Raw genomic sequence first — 18818 nt, 5'->3', positions numbered from 1 at the left:
CGCTCTCCCTACAAGTCGTACTGCACCGTCCTCCTCGCGCCCGCCCTTAAGAAGGCCGGGGGCCCTTCGCCGCCGCTCCCTTAGTTTTCCCAGCCCGAAATGGAGCTGCCTGCCAGCCGGAGCCTCCTTTTGACGCCGCCGCAGCTCACTGTTGCCCCTGGCCCGCCGCGGCCGCCAGGGCAACTGCAGCCGAGCTCAGCGCGCTTTCGGCGGCGGCGGCGGCGGCGGCGGCGGCGACGACGACGACGACGACGACGACCCTCCGGTCGCTTAGGCGGAACTCGGGCCCAGCCGCTCTACTTTCGGTTTTGAGGTGCGCGGGCGCGGGAAACAAACACGCTCGTAAACCTCTGGATTCCTAGCAGCACGTTTTAGGAGGCGCCCGGGAGTGGTGGCGGTGCTGGGACGGAGCCCAGAGAGTGGCGTTTAGTTTGTTTTTTGGTTTGTTTCATTCCAGGTAGAATAAACTTCAAGGAATGAGTTGCATGGGCAGCAGCAGAGTCCTTGGACGCCCGTCCCTATGGGCCGCTTTTCTTCTCAACAAGTCACACGGGCAGGGAGTGTTGTAGCGACCCGTGTCTATACTGCGGCGCCACGTGCAGGGAGCGCGGCACAATTCGCCCTCCCGACTGGCTTCGGGCACGCTTCAGACGCAGGGCCGGGGACCTCCTCTCTGTTCCCAGACCCTCCCTTGCACCTTGATGTTTATGTTCTCGTATCTTAACTGTTCTGCAGCGCCCTCCTTCCTGCCTGTGCACAAGAGATTTCAGTTCGTCCTCTCAGTTGACTTCCTTTTCCAGGGCTTTCGCTCCAGTCTCCACCACACAGGACCCGGAAGCCACCACAGAGCCAAGGCTTCTGTGTTCTGGAGCGTCAGGGAGCCTGGGGACTGAGGCACCGTCCGGCAGCCACGCCCTTGTTGAGACAGTGCAGGCAGCTTTGACGGAGAATTTACGTCATCCAGGAGACTGTACGCATTCACGTCACCAACTGGCTCCTCACCCACTGGGTCACACTGTGAGAAACCCATTGCCCTGCCACCTCCTGGACGCCTGTGATCCCTGGGAGCACTGCCCTGACCTGTGGAGGCCTTCGCCCAGCCTGCTGCCCTGGTTCTCTGAGTTCCAGCCAAGAACATGACCGCCCCTGAGGGAGCTCCCCCGGACAGTAGTGGATGGAATTGTCCCCTACCCGCTTTGCCACTTAACATAGTGAGGGAACAGTGGCCTGCATCTACATCCCGGCCTCAACACTATCCCTCCTGCTGAACATGAGGCCTGGCCCTCCAGGAGCGTGCGGTCAAGAACAGTGATCGAGCATTTCCTCCGGCCTGGCCCTGCCCTGCTGAGAGAAGAAGGGGAACTTGGACTCTTGCCAGGCTCTAGAGACATTGGTGTGATGATGACACAGGATCACCACCCACTAACTCACCATCTCCATCTCGGAGGCTAAGTTCTGGCTTGTGCCTTAGGAAGCAGGCCTCAAAATGGAGGAAATTCCCCAAACGTCAGAAGAGTGTTCAAAAGACGCTGGCAACTGCAAGGCATGACAAATATCCACTTGAATGTTAGAACAAAATGTGAAGGGCAGGGTGCAATGACACTTGTAATAACTGACAATATTAGAGAGCAAATGACAATATTAAGATAGATTTTATAACATTGGAATTTCAGGAAATCGCATTTGACATCTTCTTATGGGGAAATGTTTCTCTCTACTTAAACTATTTTTCACTGTGTGTGTGTTTATTTAAGCCATGATATTCTTTATGCATTCTATAGTGGTTTAAAAAATAGGTCTAGGGCTTCCCTGGTGGCACAGTGGTTGAGAGTCTGCCTGCCGATGCAGGGGACACGGGTTTGTGCCCCGGTCCGGGAAGATCCCACATGCCACGGAGCGGCTAGGCCCGTGAGCCATGGCCGCTGAGCCTGTGCGTCCGGAGCCTGTGCTCCGCAACGGGAGAGGCCACAACAAGTGAGAGGCCCGCGTACCACAAAAAAAAAAAAAAAAAAATTCTAGAACTGCTTTGATACTCCTCCCTTCAAGACATAGAGCCTAATTCCCTTCTCCTTCAGTGTGGGCTGGATCTTGTTTCTAAAGAGTAGAATAAAACAGAAGAGACAGTATGCAACCTCGGAGAGTAGGTCATCAAAAGACACTGCTGCTATCAACTTGGTTTCTCTCTGTTGGATGATTCCCTCTGGAGGAAACCAGCTGCCATGTCCGGAGCAACCTTTTGAGAGGCCCATGTGGGGAAGAGCAGCCAGCAAGGAACTGAGGCCTCAGCCCAGTCAAGCCTTCGGATGACTATGGCCCTGGCCAATATCTTGACTACAACCTCTTGAGAGACCCTGAATCAGAACCACCTAGCGAAACCTTGATTTCCTGACCCTCAGAAACTACATAAGGTAAATATTTGTGTGTTATTTTTATGCAGCTATAGATAACTAATAGACAAACTAGCCAGAGGTGGTAACTCTAGCTTTGACAATGTATTCACAGGCATATATTTTGTTTCCATACATGTATCTTAAAAGACCCTGCTGATGGCAACACCAATTGCCTAAGATAATGGGGGACAAACTAGATCACTTTTACATGATTGGTAGGAGTATAAAATGGTATGACCACTCTGCACAAAATTTGGCATTTCTTAAAAGAAACAAACATACAACTACCATAGGACCCAGCAATTGCACTCATGAGCATTTATCCCAGAGAAATGAAAACTTACATACACACACACACACACACACACGAGATATTTGTTGCACTTTAATCAATTAATGATAGCCCAAAACAAAGACCCTGCTGACCCTTTTGCTAACATTGAACTTTCCTTCTTCGATTTGTTTCCAAACTCTTGAATGGAGTTGCCCAAACTTTCCAAGTCCACTCATTTACTTTCACTTTTTCCCAGAATCCTCTGCTGTGTGGCTTCTACTTTTCTCTCTCTTTATCTTTTCACAATGAAAATATCTTTACTAAAAGACATTCAAACTGTGAAAGTTGTATGAAGTTCAAACAATATAGAAGTGAATGAGGTAGAATGCATAACCCCTTTCCAAAACCCCTGTCATTCCAGTTATACTGAATTGGGACCCCTTGTCCCTTAGAGATGCTAAGCCATTTTCTGTCTCTCTCCTCCTGGTTCTTTCTGCCCAACTCTCCTCCAAGGCCCAGCATAAACCCTACCTTCCCACCACACATAGAATTGTAAAGTGAAATGAGTATTAAGTTACACTTACCTGCAAATAGGAGTGTACAAAACTTAGGAAGGGGCTTCCCTGGTGGCGCAGTGGTTGAGAGTCCGCCTGACGATGCAGGGGACGCGGGTTCGTGCCCCGATCCCACGTGCCGCGGAGCGGCTGGGCCCGTGAGCCATGGCCGCTGAGCCTGCGCATCCGGAGCCTGTGCTCCACAGCCGGAGGGGCCACAACAGTGAGGGGCCTGCGCACCAAAAAAAAAAAAAAAAAAAAAAGTCTTGGGAAGTGCAAGCTTGTGCTATTCCTTCCCTTTGTCTTCCTGCCTTCAATGAGCTGGTGTGAAATGAAGTTCCTGGAGCTGTGTTAGCATCCTGTGACTACAGGGGGACAAGCCAATGGATAAGGAGCTAACACCCAAAGATGCCAGAAGGATGGGCTTGAAGGAAACTGCCCTTACAGACCATTATGAGCCAGAGCTAGCCAGAGACTATCTACCTCCCATCTGCCTGAGGTATGGGATAATTAACACATCTTGAAATATATACCAGTGGTTCTCAAAGCATCCGGATCACCTGGGAACTTGTTGGAAATGCAAATTCTCAGGCCCTACCCCAACTTCCTGAATGTGTGTCTCAGAACTGGGTGATGGTGAGACATGCTCGGGTTTTAATGGCCCTGTTTTCACGGTAGGTTTCTGAGGAAACGTTTCCTAAGGGCTCAGACGGTATGTGTAGAGTGGGTGAAGGGTTCTACAGTATTCCACAAAGGTTGCTTCCTTGACTGAGTCCCCATTACTGGCTTGATTTCTTATCATTTACCTTTTTTTCCCCTAAGTGAGCTTATCTCCTGAGGGTGCACTTGCTGTCTTTCTGTATTTAAATAAATATACAAATGATTGCGTGGAACCCTGAAGCTGCCTTCTCTTCAGGTGTGTCTCGTCTTTGATAGACTCTTCACTTTCACTTTACTAGAAATCTCTCACTTGCTAATTTCATCCTAACACCCTTTTATTTCAACATCAGTTAAACCCTTCAACTTCCAGGTTACTTTTAAACCCCCTCCTTATCTCAACAGTGAAGAAATATGGCCGTATCATAGATTTTCAGAGTATCATTGAGACAGGCTGGCACCTGGGACCTGGGACCCTTTGCTGCAGTGGTTGCACCTGGACAAACATCTCCTTGAGGAACAGGATACAAAGAAACTATAAGGGACTTAAAATAACTGCGTACATGCGCAGCTGGGGCAAATTATGGACAAGAAGATACGAAAAGACCAAAAACCCAGCTGCCACTTCTGAGGTGTCAGGAGCAAAAGCAGGGTATTGCGCATGATCCCTGCACGCAGCACCGCCAAGGGGGTGGGCAGACCACCTAAGTCACCCCTCCACCTAACCGCGGGGCCCACCCCTATCCTGCCATATAAGGAACCAGCTTACCACGCCCCCTCAGCGAGTGAGCAAGGGAAACTGTTACTTGTTTTCTCTCCCTCCTGCTGCAGCATGAGTCCCAGTAAAGCCTTGCCTGAATTTCTTGTCTGGCCTCTGATCAATTTCTATTGATTAAAGAGTCCAAGGTCAGTAACATTATCACTAAGCAGCATCAACACTAGGACATATTTTCTCATCTGAAGGTGAAAACGAGAAGCATCCTGTTGCTTACATTGGGGATTACGAAATACTTTCCAGGCACTTTCAGATGCCTGAGTGTGCAATTCTTCTGGGTTCCAAAGAACAGTTGATGGCTGAGCGAGTGTGAGGTCAACCAACCCTGACTCTGCTGAAATTGTGGTGAGGCTCTTTCAGACAGCTCTGGGCCGGAGATACCACAAAGGGAAGCAGGGTTGCTGGGACATGGGACAAGGGTCGGGCGACGGAGGTTTGTATTGCCTGGTGCCTTCCATCTCCCAGCAATTCAGGGCTCAACTACAGAGAAGTCCAGTGGGAATTTTGCAAAGGACTCCTAGCCTGCTTTCAAAAGGGCTCTTTACTCTCTCCTCCCTTCCCCCTCATCTTTTGTTTTCCAATTTCACTAAAGACAAATTTTGTTTTATAGAGCAGTGTGTTAGCATCACTTTACCGTGAGAAGCACTTTACATGTTACCTCATTTTACCTAATTTTCCCCATTTCTGTTTTAGTTCTTTATTCTTAATTTTTTTATAATTGCTTTACAATGGTGTGCTAGTTTCTGCTTTATAACAGAGTGAATCAGCTATACATATACATATATCCCCATATCTCCTCCCTCTTGCGTCTCCCTCCCACCCTCCCTATCCCACCCCTCCAGGCCGTCACAAAGCACCGAGCTGATCTCCCTGTGCTATGCGGCTGCTTCCCACTAGCGATCTACCTTACGTTTGGTAGTGTATATGTGTCCATGTCTCTCGCTTTGTCACAGCTTACCCTTCCTCCTCCCCATATCCTCAAGTCCATTCTCTAGTAGGTCTGTGTCTTTATTCCTGTCTTACCCCTATAGTTCTTTATTCTTTAAGTGTTCTGCCTCTATCTTATTGTCCTTACTTTGTCTTTATTTGCATTGCCTTTAAAAGTATTATTACATAACATCCAACTGAAGTTATATTTATTCCTTGTCAAGTTTAGATTTTTTCTTAATCTGTGTGTTTTGATTTTATTTTACATATTGTCGCTTTTAATTTCTATTTTATAATTAAATCTGGTTATTTTATCTTGTAATAGTTCACTTTTCATGACATTTCTATTTTAACCCTTATATTTAAATTTTAACCGTTTAGTTTTTCTTAATTTTCTCTCTTCCGTGTGTTATTATACTTAATTCTTTTTCAGGGATATTTATTTTACTTTGGGTTTTTTTGTTTGTTTGTTTGTTTTTTTGCGTTATGCGGGCCTCTCACTGTTGTGGCCTCTCCCATTGCGGAGCACAGGCTCCGGATGTGCAGGCTCAGCGGCCCAGCCGCTCCCCTACTGATGAGTCCCAGCATTGGAAGAACAGGCACTTTCTTTCATTTCCCAGACAGATTTACCTTCTCCTGGGTCTGTGCATGTTTTAACATCTTGCCACTCAGTAACATTTCTTGTTTGACAGGTTTCTTCCATGAACCAGGTTACCAAGTGCGATGAAGATCGTGAAGAGAGGCTGTTGCCTCATCTATGCCCTTTTAAGGGTGCTTTAGACCAGGGAAAACCACAGGGCAGGGCAAAAGAATAAACTAGTTAAACGTTCCTAGCCGCAAAAGAAATTCCTGTTTCGTCACATGCAGGCTAAATAATTTCTTTTTATCTAAGGGTGACATTCCTTGTATGTCCTCTCTACCCCCTGGAGATTCTCTTCTTGATTTGGTCCAAAACCGTCTTTTGAAAGACTTGGTGCACCAGCTGCTGGCAGCTGGGAGGCACATAACAGTAGGTCTGCCAGGATGGCTTCAACAGGGAGAGAGTGAGGCCTTGCAGCCCAGCCGAGCTCAGAGCTCAAAGAAAGGGCAGTTTGGGGTCCTCCAATCTCTCCTTGATCTTCAACTCCTGCAGCAGAAGGAATGGCCTTGCCAGTTATTTCTCTGCACAGGATACCTGCAGTTGAACACTTTTTTTTTTTTTTTTTTTGCCATACGCGGGCCTCTCACTGTTGTGGCCTCTCCCGTTGTGGGGCACAGGCTCCGGACGCGCAGGCTCAGCGGCCATGGCTCACGGGCCCAGCCGCTCCGCGACACGTGGGATCCTCCCGGACCGGGGCACGAACCCGTGTCCCCTGCATCGGCAGGCGGACTCTCAACCACTGCGCCACCAGGGAAGCCCAGTTGAACATTTTTGTATTGAGTGAGTATTATGGATCCCTAAGGAGTCTGTGTGTGTGTGTGTGTGTGTGTGTGTGTGTGTGTGTGTGTGTGTGTGAGATGAGGGAATGCCCCGACCTACTCTGGAAAATGGACTGAGGCATCTCAGGGGAGCCTCATAAAAAAAGACCTCAGTGATTGAGGACAGTTTAGGACCGTTGCTCAAAGCCAGCACCCTGGAACACAGCCTTTTATGACTAGAAGCAGGGAGCTAAGTATTTTGCATAAATTACCCCACTAGATGCCGCGTGAGAGAGGAATACGTACAGCTGAAACCCAAGCCAACACATTTTGTCCACAATTTTTAAAATAATCTGTTTTATTTGAATGGAAGAATAAAAAGGAAAAAAAATCCCTTCTTAAAAAGTTTTACAACTTTCTTTGCATCCCACCTTGGTCTGTACCTTTAATAAGGTACAGAGTCTTCCTGGCCCTACCTCGGGGCAGCCAATCCTGGTCTCGATTTGCCTCCAGTTCTGCCCACTTCAGTCCCTATGACTCAGATCTTCATTCTCTCTCTGTGCAACCTTTTCAGACTGACCATTCCCTTGGATGATCTGCTTCTCCCCAAGTAGCTTTTTCTCCAATCCCAGTTCTCTTCCTCTCACCAAGACGTTACCCTGCTCCCAGGACGCTGCCCCCTACTCTGGGCCCAGCACCCAGCACAGCACTGCATTCTTAGCTTCCACTTCTTAGAAAAAATAAGATGGTAATATTACTTCACAGAATTGTCCTAAAAATATGAAATCAAAGCATCTTGTAGGGGAGTTCCCTGGTGGGCTAGTGGTTAGGATTCCAGGCTTTCACTGCCAGGGCCGGGTTCGATCCCTGGTCGGGGAACTGAGATCCCACCAGCTGGTGGCGAGGCCAAAAAAAAAGAAAAGTGTTATGCCAACAGGTATTGTTATGTTGGTTGAACATGTTTGCTGTGGGAAGACTATTGAGCAAAGTGTGGTCAGATCCAGATTGGTGCCCACACAGTAAACAAACAAAGAAACAGAGGGGGCATGAATGTAGAACAGATATGAGGTATCTATCTCCAAGAAAACTTAGAAAACTGAGGCACTGCTCAGTGTCAGCCAGTGAGCTTTGGTACGTGTGGATGTGTATTCGTTCCCTCTTTCATTCTTTTCCTACCTTGTTCCATAATAGATTTATGGTGGCTTAGAACAAATCTCCAAGTGTGGGTACCCTACAGGTAAAAGGGGCATATAAGTGGAGACCACATCGATGGGGAAGTATAAAGATCCTGACATAGAAACACATTCAGTCCATGCATGTTCCTGTTAAATGGCTTTAGGTGCATCTCTGTTTGGGATAGCGAGACTGAGCACATGCAAATAGCTGGGCCTATCTGAAAATAGAGAGATAAGGATATATATTATTAATATATATACATGTGTTTATATATATGTATGTATATGTGTAATTTGCATGCTTTGTTCTTTTTACCCACTGTAGAATGTTATGGGATGCTGGGAAACTGAGAGAGGGTTATGTCTAAAGAGTTTGCTATAGGACCATGAAAATGTATCTATATATCTATAGATTAGGAAAAACAGAAAAGGTCCAAGAAGTGGCTAGGGATGTTGCAATTAAATTGGGGTATAAAATACTTAAAAAATAAATATCAAGAATTAAAAAATGACAGTTTTGGGGACTTGTCTCTCACTTCTCATTTTTTAGGATATCACTAGTATTAAAGCATCCTATGCAGTCCCACTCAGATCATCCGTTTGGAAAGTCTTCTTTCTCACCAGTATATATATATATATATATATATATATATATATATATATATATATATATATATATATATATATATATATATAATCTTTACAACAAAGCTGCTAGTGTATGAGGACATCTTGTCCATTCTTTATAACACATGTAGATAATAAAGATGCTCAATATTTATATGAGGGTGAAGTTATTACACTCTAGATCCAGTTCATTTTCCATTTCTAATAGTCCTATTTTATTAATTCCAGTGATTTTCAATTCTGCTATCAAAAGCAAGTCAACTGTTACTCTGATTACAAATGGATGTTTCAAACTATTACAAATGAGTGACTTGCATGCTGCAGTTCGAGAAACCTTGCATATTTTGAAGAGGAGTCTGATGGTAGAAAACAGAATGGCAGGATTTATACAGAGAATCCAAGACTACCATTACCCTATTTTATTATTTTTAAGCTATGCATAATATTCAGTAGTTTCCTGTCAAGATAGGAAGTTTATACTTGTAGAGCCTGACAAATATTTGCATATGACATTTAATTATAAAGCATTGGTACAAGAAGGACCCTGTTCTCTTTACAAGTTGTTATCTTGAAAGGCCACAAACTTACTCTTGTGATGTCACAGTTCAAACATTTTCATATTATTGATCGGCTTTTTATTTATTTATTTATGGCTGAGTTGGGTCTGTTGCTTGCGCGGGCTTTCCCTAGTTGCAGTGAGCAGGGGCCACTCTTCATTGTGGTGCGCGGGCTTCTCATCGCGGTGGCTTCTCTTGTTGCGGAGCACGGGCTCTAGGCGCATGGGCTTCAGTAGCTGTGGCACGTGGGCTCAGTAGTTGTGGCTCGTGGGCTCTAGAGAGCAGGCTCAGTAGTTGTGGCACATGGGCGTAGTTGCTCCGCGCGGCCTGTGGGATCTTCCTGGCCCAGGGCTCGAACCCGGGTCCCCTGCATTGGCAGGCGGATTCTTAACCACTGCGCCCATGGAAGTCCCCGATCAACTTTTTATAAATTCTAACTCTTATTATCCTGGATAACAATGCATCCTAGGTGAGCATCTTTCCTATTTTGGATATTTCTGGAGTTGTCACCACCTGTAGTCTGCGGCTGTGACTGCAGGGGTTGGCATTTGGCTAGTTAGGAGTCACTGCATATGTTAAAATAGCTTTAAAAGATTTCCACCTTCAGCCCCTGAAGGATCTATTGTTCTCTGTGATTGGTTCTTTCATTTTGTACATAAGTGTATGAAATTTGCACATTTGCCACAGTCTTCTTACCCAGAGTCAACTTGCAGAGTTTGCCAAATGAGCGTCACAGGATCAGGTGAACCCAACTCTACAACGCCTCTTGGTGGCACTGGAGCACCCTTTCCTAAGGAAAAAGCCAGCATTTCACCCGCTTCTTGGCACCACAGTCAGAGCTAGGAAGGGCTTCTGGGAAACAGGGCAGGATATGGGAAAAGCCAACTGATCCCTTTCCTTTAGTCTATTGTGACCTGGCCTCCACAGCTGAACTTCTTCTGGGACTTTTTGACTCATAGCTTAGAAAGAATTAGGGGAAAACACTTGCCAAATTGAGCAGAACAGCTGCTTCCTGATTAACTATTTTTTGAGTGGAACATCCAATTTCATCTTCATAACATGCTTGGATATAAGGAATGAAATGCCACTGTGAAAACAATTCTTTCATTGTAAAAAAATTTTAAAACCCTAATATTCAAAGAAGATAGGGTCTTGGGTTTTTTAATTCTATTTTATTAAAGACTATTAACAGAAGAATATTTACTTTTCCTCAGAAGTTAATAACTATTAATTTAATTACTAGCAGCTCTCTCAGTCTACAAGAAAGTTATGCAATAATGAACATAGCACTTAGCATGTGCCAGGCACTGTCCTAAGTGCTTTTACATATTTAGTCATTTACTTCTTCCAACAACTCTATGAGGTAGGTCCTATTATATCCATTTTACAGATGAGGAAACTGAGGCACAGGGAGGTTAAGTAACGTGCCCAAATTATATAGTTGGTATATGGCAAAGTCATGTTTTGAACCCAGAGAGTAGGGTCCTGAATCTGTGTTCTTAACCACTGTGCCACACCCAGACAATTACTAAAAACCAGGAAGAAAAATTCTTGCCTTTTCAATAAGCAACAGTACACTAATCTCTTAGTATACTAAAGTGAAGTTTTTACCTAATTCTCCAATGTGAAATGTGGGGAATTAAAAAAATACATAGAGCCAGCAAACTCCTTGACTTTTATGAATGATTCCAAACGAAGAAACTGCTTTATGGGTTGAATTCATGAACTATTCTCTCTTACGGAAACTAGCTGGTGGCCTGTATTTCCAATATCTCTTCCCTACCATGAAAGACATAGCAATGGAGCTGTGTGAAGACTTTTTTTTTTAGCGAAAGTTAATTAGGTCATAGGTGAAACCTATCCCTGGAGTTAGCTGAGAAAGAATTGGGAGAAATCTGAGAAGAGCCCAGTGGGACTTGGTTTCCACGATTCTCATATTTAACCATGAAATTAAAATTAGGAGCAGGGCTAGATGTCATGGTCATAAGCAGATTAGTCAGTGAGTTCCAAAGAGTTCACATACTCTTCTTTTTACTCCTTTTAAAAGTTCACTGTCTGAAGGACGCGAGAATAATGACCACTGAATAAACTCTCTCTTTTATTAAATAAGTAGAAAGAGTTAATAGTTGACTCAAAAGAAAGACAGGAAACATGGTAAGTGCGGGTAAGGGCATTACAAAGCTTGCAAATGAAACCAGATCTCCAAAACATGATGATTTTGCTAAACTATTATAAATAACTCAGGAGAGAAAGCAACATACCCCATGTGAATTATTTTTCACTCCCCGCCATTCAGAGTTCCATCCAGTTGTTGAAGCCTCAAGTAGGTAGAAAAATTTTTAAAAGAGTAATTGAAAACGCAGACTAAGATTTAAATGGTCAACACACAAATGCATAAACGGGATGTTTATAATGTAATGTATATTAAACTAACGTGACCAGAATTATTTTATTTTAAATTACTACATTGCCATGCATGAAAAGAATGGGCCACAGTAAAACAAAAGTAATTATTTCTAAGACCGTTTTTTAATATTTCTAGTTCCGTATGCATTTTCAGCATTTGACACCTGTTCTTTACCATTGTAACCAACACAGAGTTGTTCAAAATAAAGTTTTGACCCAAACTGGACTATGGAGATGCAGATCAGAGTGAGATAAACTCATAACAAGCAAACCAACACCAACAACCAGTAAAAATGTCTCATGGATGTTTATACACCATATTTACAAAAGTAAAGTTAAACCAACTGGTCATTATGTACATGCATTAGTAAATATTGGTAGTTTACATTTACATATATGTGCATTGGTAATAATCAAGTACAAAGATAACTTTTAAATTATTTTTATTTATGAAAAATATATATAATGTGACAAACATACTTCAATTTGAGTGCCTGTTCAATACTCAGTGCTTAAAAATCTTTGGAAAAAAAAAATCCCAAATTACATTCTGATGGAAGATATTAAAAGTAAGAGGTAAGGAAATAATAGTAAGTGTTAAATGTAGTTTTAATAAGTAGAGGAGGTGAGCAGAAAGAAGATATACATCCAGGCGGGAATCACATAGCGTAAACCAGATGAAGAATCAGAAATGGCAGATGTGCAGTTTTTCCCAAGATCGGTTCACTCAAAAATGAACACAACAGAGGTACTTTCAGGATAGGGTAAATGAAGCCTTGATAAGGAGTTCATACTGTGAGCCGATGCAGGACTGACTTCCTCCTAGAGGTCCATGTACAAACATGCCTTGGACATCTACCGTAGAGTACGTTGCCACGTCAGTTCCTTATTTGGCTTCCTTTAAGAGGCAAGGGTGCTATGTGCCATACAATGACCTCACAAAACTTCAGTAGGCATCTGTCCTTACAGATGAAACAGCAGGTGGGATCAACTCTCTTTCCAAGTACGAGCTGGACTGGAATTCTGGGACCGAGTTTTTTCCTTCTCTAAAGACTGAGGTCCCTAGGGATTAGGGCAACTCACCCCAGTGCAGACAGCCTCAAAATCTTTCCCAGTGTGCTTCCCCTCCCATTCCTGCCGGGGATGGGGTGTGGCGGCCTGGGCCTTCTGCTAGTTGAGGCAGGGGCAGCAGAAGCAGCAGACGGTCCGGCAGGGGTTCTTCTTCTTGTACTGCACGGCCTTGCTCACCTGCACCTTGGCCTGGCCGGTGTAGTCGAGGGTCTTCTGCACGTTGAACTCGATGACGTCCAGGGTGTCAGCCTGCTGCTCCACCAGCATGGCCATCTGCAGGAAGAGGTCGTGCAGGTCGCGGATGCGGCTCTCCAGCCGCAGCATCTCGCGGTGGCGGCTCTCGATCTCGTTGAGGGCCGCCCGCGCGCCCTTCACGTCAGCCAGCAGGTTCTCTGAGAACACGTCCCACTTGCCTTGTTCGAACATGTCCTCGATCTGGTCGCCCGACACGTCCTTGCCCATGATCTCCAGCTGGCGCTGGATGCGGATCTTGCAGTTTTCGCGCTGCTTCATCTCGGCCTGGTTGTACTCGAGCATGGCGGCCTGGAACGGGAGGGTGAGAGCGCTGTACTGTGCGCGCGCGATGCGCGCCACGGCCGAGTGCGCGCCGTGCTGGGCCTCTGCGACCTCGCTCAGCGCCTTCATGGCGCTCAGCTTGCGGTGGATGCTCTCGCCCCGGGCCTTGATGTCCTTGGCAATCGAGTTGGTGTCCCGCTTGATGCTGCTGAGGCGCCTCATGGACGTGAGGAAGCGGGTGTTCTGCTTTCCCAGCCGCTTCACGTCGTAAGTTAGCTGCTGGTTTTCATCCTGAAGGTCCTGGATGTCTCGGTACAAGGATTCCAGGATGTGGTCCGTCTCGAACACGATATCCTCGGGGGGCGAGTCAAATTCATTGTCCTTGTCTGGGAACTGCTGTTCATACCGCTTGGTTAACTCCACAAGTTCTACTAGCCGGTCCTTCATTATGCCTGTAAATAGAGATACTGAGGTTAAATTCCTCAGAACTTAATTGAGAGTCAGATATTTGCATTGAGGGAATTAAAGATTGAAATAAAGAAACCTTCTGCTCACTGCTCAGCACTCCCAATTCTTTACTCCTGGGTGTAGGTAAGAAATGCACTAAAGGAGCTAAATGTTTCATAACATTTTGCTTATGAGTAAAGGACTAATATGACTGAGAGTCACGAACACACTTGTATTTTATAGCTTGTAGTATCTCAGTGCAATAGCGGAGGTGCCCGGAACTCAATCAGCAATTTCAAATTTTAGATTGCATTGGGAATCCATCTCTTTTTCTTGCTTTACAGTTCTCCAATAATCACAAATCAAAGCACACTAGAGAAAAGAAAAATAAGAAAAGACTTGCAAGGATAATGATTGTTAATTAAGGCCAGTCAAGGCTTTGGGGCCAACTCTAAGTGTTGTCTATCCTGTGTCTATTTCAGCAGTGGTGAGCATCCTGTACATCATAAGACTTTTTTTTTTTTTTTTTTTTGCGGTACGCGGGCCTCTCACTGCTATGGCCTCTCCCGTTGCGGAGCACACGCTCTGGATGCGCAGGCTCAACGGCCATGGCTCACGGGCCCAGCCGCCCCGCGGCATGTAGGATCTTCCCGGACCGGGGTGTGAACCCGTGTTCCCTGCATCGGCAGGCGGACTCTCAACCACTGTGCCACCAGGGAAGCCCAAGAATATTTTTTTAATGATAGAAATCATGGTTTAATTTTTTATCTTAAAAATGTTATAAGAATAAAACATGCTTAAAGTAAAACAACAACAAAATGAACAAAGACAAAAATCTAAAAAGGAAGTATAAAATTTGGTGGAAGCTGAAATCTCCTTGCTCTTCTGCCTAATATCACCTGTACATACTTCAGAGTTTGAATGTCTGTTTGATACTCAGTGCTTAAAAATATTTGGGGGAAAACCCCCAAAATATATTCTACTGGAAGGTATTAAGAGTAAAAGAGATCGAGAAATAGTTAAGTGTTTTATGTGATTTTAGCAAGTAGGAGAGGTGAGCAGAAAGAAGATATTTATCTAGGTGGGAATCACATAGCACAAGTCAGATGAAGAATCAGAAGTGAAAGATGTTCAGCTTTTCCCGAGGTCCCTAGTGGTGTATCATTAACAAAACTTAAAAAAAGTTTTATATGGAAAATTTCAATCGTACACAAGCCCTGTAGCAGTAATATAACTCCCATTTATCCATCACAGAGCAGCAATATTTGCCCACTTTTAATGGCTTCTTGAAACAAGTTGGCAGCTCAAACAGAATTTCCATGTTTTTGTAAGAGTGGTTCTGATCAGTTCCCTGCTTAGCAAGGCACAACCGTGTTCTCTATGTCCATATTTTTTCCAATGAAGTAAAAACTTTCATTTTTAATAGCATGTATAGATGCCAAAATAATAAACATTTTGCCCTTTTATATAAGATTTCGTGGCTAGAAAGATTTCTTTCTACTATATAATTTGCAGAAAAGAGAGGGAAAATGTCAATAGCAGCATTTAATGGCTACTCAATCTATCAGGGATCTTGCTCTCAAATTAGAAGCTTCTCTCAAGTTGAAGTAATTAATTTTACCGCCCCACTAATGGAATGCTGACAAGTTGGATTTAGTGATAAATGGAAAATGGTGAAATACTAACCACAGGTTCTTGTCTGCCATGGTCATTACTTACATAAATTAAGCAAGGTTTTATACCATAGTGGTGTTTTTGAATACAAGTTATCCTGCTTAAAATGCCATTTCTGCTTTCTAGTGACAAAAATCAATACTGGACTTTCTCAGTGATGGGGAAGGTGACTCCTAGAAGCACAACTGAGAGGCAGAAAAAAGACCCAGGCTGGACCAAAACTATGCCTTCCCTGGCCTGAACTGCCTGATACCCAAATATTTCCTCATTTCGAACAAAATTTGAAGACACACCACAAGTTGGGGGGGGATTTCAATATATGGCACATAATGGGTTAACTTACTTAATGTATCAATATTAAAAACTCCTGCCTCCCCAAAACAAAAAAACCACTTGCCCAAACAAAGACGATGAAAAGGCAATTCATATAAGAAGAACTATAAATGCCAGTGAACACAGGGATAGTTAATATGTATCAGGTACTTACTGTAATGCCAGTAAACATGTTCTAAGCCCTTTTCATGTGCTACCCTCTTTAGTCTTCATACGGACTTCATGAAGTAGGTGTTGTCATCATCAGAGTTGGTAAGTGAGTTTAAGGAGGTTAAGGAACGTACCCAAGGTCCCCGGTAAGTGAAGAGTCCGGCTCTAGAGTAGCCCCACTTAACCACTACAGTCAACTATCTCCAGCAGGTGTATAAAGGTGAGCATGAGGGACTTCACTATCAAAACAAGGAAATGCAAATTAAACCACTGAGATTTCTTTTTGCCCCCTAAGCTGGCAGGAATTTTTTTAGATAATGATTTAAAAGAGAATTCTGTGAACGCTGAAAAAAATGCTTATAGGAGGGCAAATTGATAGAACCTTTTTGAGGGCAGCTTAATAGTATGTATAAAAGCTTTTAAAATGTGTATTTGTTTTGTCTTAAGTACATTTATTCTAAGGATATATGCAGGGGTATGTGAAGCTCACTGCTGTAAATATTTTCATCACCACAGTTTTCACAGAAATTCAAAAATGATTTAAAGGCGCAAAAATGAGGTATTGACTGCCACATAATCACAGAGTTTAGAAGGCTATAATGGGATGAAAAGTGTAAATACCATTTTGGGTAGAAAAACTATGTAAAGGGAAGAGAATGAGCAGTGCTACCGTGCATACATCCTGAAATAAAGACTTGAATAATACACATCAAGATGTAGTTTTCTTCAAATTGTGGAATTATAAATGGTTTTAATTACTTCCTTGTGCTTTTCTGTATTTTCCAACATTTTTATAATTTCCATGTAGATTTATTAATTAAATGAAGCCCCAGAAAACTATATTTGTCTAAAGGACTAACTTCTTTTTTTATTGAAAAATGTGAAAGTGAAATATTTGTTGCATTATTTTTTTAACATCATTATTGGAGTGTAATTGCTTTACAATGTTGTGTTAGTTTCTGCTGTATAACAAAGTGAATCAGCTATACATGTACATATATCCCCATATCCCCTCCCTCTTGCGTCTCCCTCCCACCCTCCCTATCCCACCCCTCTAGGTGGTCACAAAGCACCAAGCTGACCTCCCTGTGCTATGCGGCTGCTTCCCACTAGCTATCTATTCTACATTTGGTAGTGTATATATGTAAAGGACTAACTTTTTAAAGTCCTTCTTTAAGGTGCATGCATTGCAATCAGGTTATCACCTTATATGACATGGGGAAAGTACATTAGTTGACTAGCATCAAGTTGAGCTGTATTTATCTGCTTATGTTAGTATCCAATATATTCTACTCTGAAACAAGTGGATAGGACAGAGAATGGATAAATTTTGATGAACAAGGCAAGAAACGGTGATGGATGCAAGGAAGGCTTAGGAGGAACTATCATGGAAGGTAAGGGTGGTTAAGGGGCAGCATCACACACCAGAACATTAGGAGCCTGCTTGTTGGTCTCCCACTACTCCTAGACAGGTCCCAGGCTCTGTATTACTCTCCTAAAGCACTGAAAAAGCTATTTGGGAGAATCATTTCATTCATAATATGAAGAGCAAAGTGCACTGCAATCATATAGAAAATGGCCTTGGAAGAATACAGTCAGAGGCAGTCACTCCTTCTCAAGACCTAACAACATGAAGCCATGGGTCCTAAATCAGGTGAAGGTCTAAGCTCACTTGAAGGCTCAAGTCCATAATCTGGTAAGGAGAGAGTCAGGAAGGGTGTGGGGAACTCAAGATTCTCTCTGCAGGTGTAGACAAGAAAGTAGCCTTTACCTTGCCTTCCGGCCCACCTTTTCTGGCCCAGCCCAGCCCCAAATGAGTTGGTCCCACTGATCTAGAAGGTTTCCTGGTTGCCAAGGAGGAAACATTAGGAAAACTACAACAGAAAAAAGTCAACCAAGAGGCTTCTAAAAATGTTCCCCAAAAGGTTAAAATGGGGGAGACCTTCAAGATGGCAGAGGAGTAAGACGTGGAGATCACCTTCCTCCCCACAAATACATCAGAAATACACCTACACGTGGAACAACTCCTACAGAACACCTACTGAACGCTGGCAGAAGACCTCAGACCTCCCAAAAGGTAAGAAATCCCCCACGTACCTGGGTAGGGGAAAAGAAAAAAGGAAAAACAGAGACAAAAGAATAGGGATGGGACCTGCACCAGGGGGAGGGAGCTGTGAAGGAGGAAAGGTGTCCACACACTAGGAAGACCCTTCGCGGGCAGAGACTGAGGGTGGCGGAGGGAGGGAAGCTTCGGAGCCGCGGAGAACAGCGCAGCAACAGGGCTGTGGAGGGCAAAGCGGAGAGATTCCCTCACAGAGGATCAGGGCCAACCGGCACTCACCAGCCCGAGAGGCTTGTCTGCTCACCCGCCGAGGCGGGCGGGGGCGCGAGCTGAGGCTCGGGCTTTGGTCGGAGCGCAGGGAGAGGACTGGGGTTGGCGGCGTGAACACAGCCTGCAGGGTTTAGTGCACCACGGCTGGCCGGGAGGGAGTCCGGGAGAAAGTCTGGACCTGCTGAAGAGGCAAGAGACCATTGTTTTGGGGTGAGCGAGGAGAGGGGATTCAGAGCACCACCTAAACGAGCTCCAGGGACGGGCGCGAGCCGTGGCTATCAGCACGGACCCCAGAGACGGGCATGAGACGCTAAGGCCGCTGCTGCCGGCACCAAGAAGCTTGTGTGCGAGCACAGGTCACTCTCCACACCTCCCCTCCCGGAAGATTGTGCAGCCCGCCACTGCCAAGGTCCCGTGATCCAGGGACAACTTCCCCAGGAGAACGCACGGCGCACCTCGGGCTGGTGCAACGTCACGCCGGCCTCTGCCGCTGCAGGTGCGCCCCGCCTCCGTACCCCTCCCTCCCCCCGGCCTGAGTGAGCCAGAGCCCCCGAA

General features: G+C 44.8%; 1 protein-coding gene and 1 long non-coding RNA gene across 3 annotated transcripts in view; one reads left to right on the top strand and one right to left on the bottom strand.

Moving 5' to 3' along the window:
* The first annotated feature begins 31 nt into the window (after positions 1–31).
* Positions 32–18719, top strand: LOC138842313 (uncharacterized). The gene is made up of 3 exons (XR_011376696.1): positions 32–313; positions 458–2408; positions 17857–18719. It is a non-coding gene; the product is annotated as an uncharacterized lncRNA (long non-coding RNA).
* The window catches only part of STX11 (syntaxin 11), a 39593-nt gene continuing 32241 nt past the window's right edge, over positions 11467–18818 (bottom strand). Inside the window, exon 2 of one of the 2 annotated variants that reach the window (XM_030853269.3) lies at positions 11467–13779. In XM_030853269.3, the coding sequence (XP_030709129.1) occupies positions 12911–13774 (864 nt within the window). In that variant the 5' untranslated portion in view covers positions 13775–13779 and the 3' untranslated portion in view covers positions 11467–12910. Of the gene's footprint in view, positions 13780–16037; positions 16171–18818 lie in introns of those variants that run through there. The other variant, XR_011376695.1, reaches the window with a different exon arrangement.

The sequence above is a fragment of the Globicephala melas genome, chromosome 14 (assembly GCF_963455315.2).
Source record: "Globicephala melas chromosome 14, mGloMel1.2, whole genome shotgun sequence".
Lineage (NCBI taxonomy): Eukaryota > Metazoa > Chordata > Mammalia > Artiodactyla > Delphinidae > Globicephala > Globicephala melas.
The sequence above is the reverse complement of the archived record's forward strand: the minus strand, read 5'-3'. Positions and strand labels throughout refer to the sequence as shown.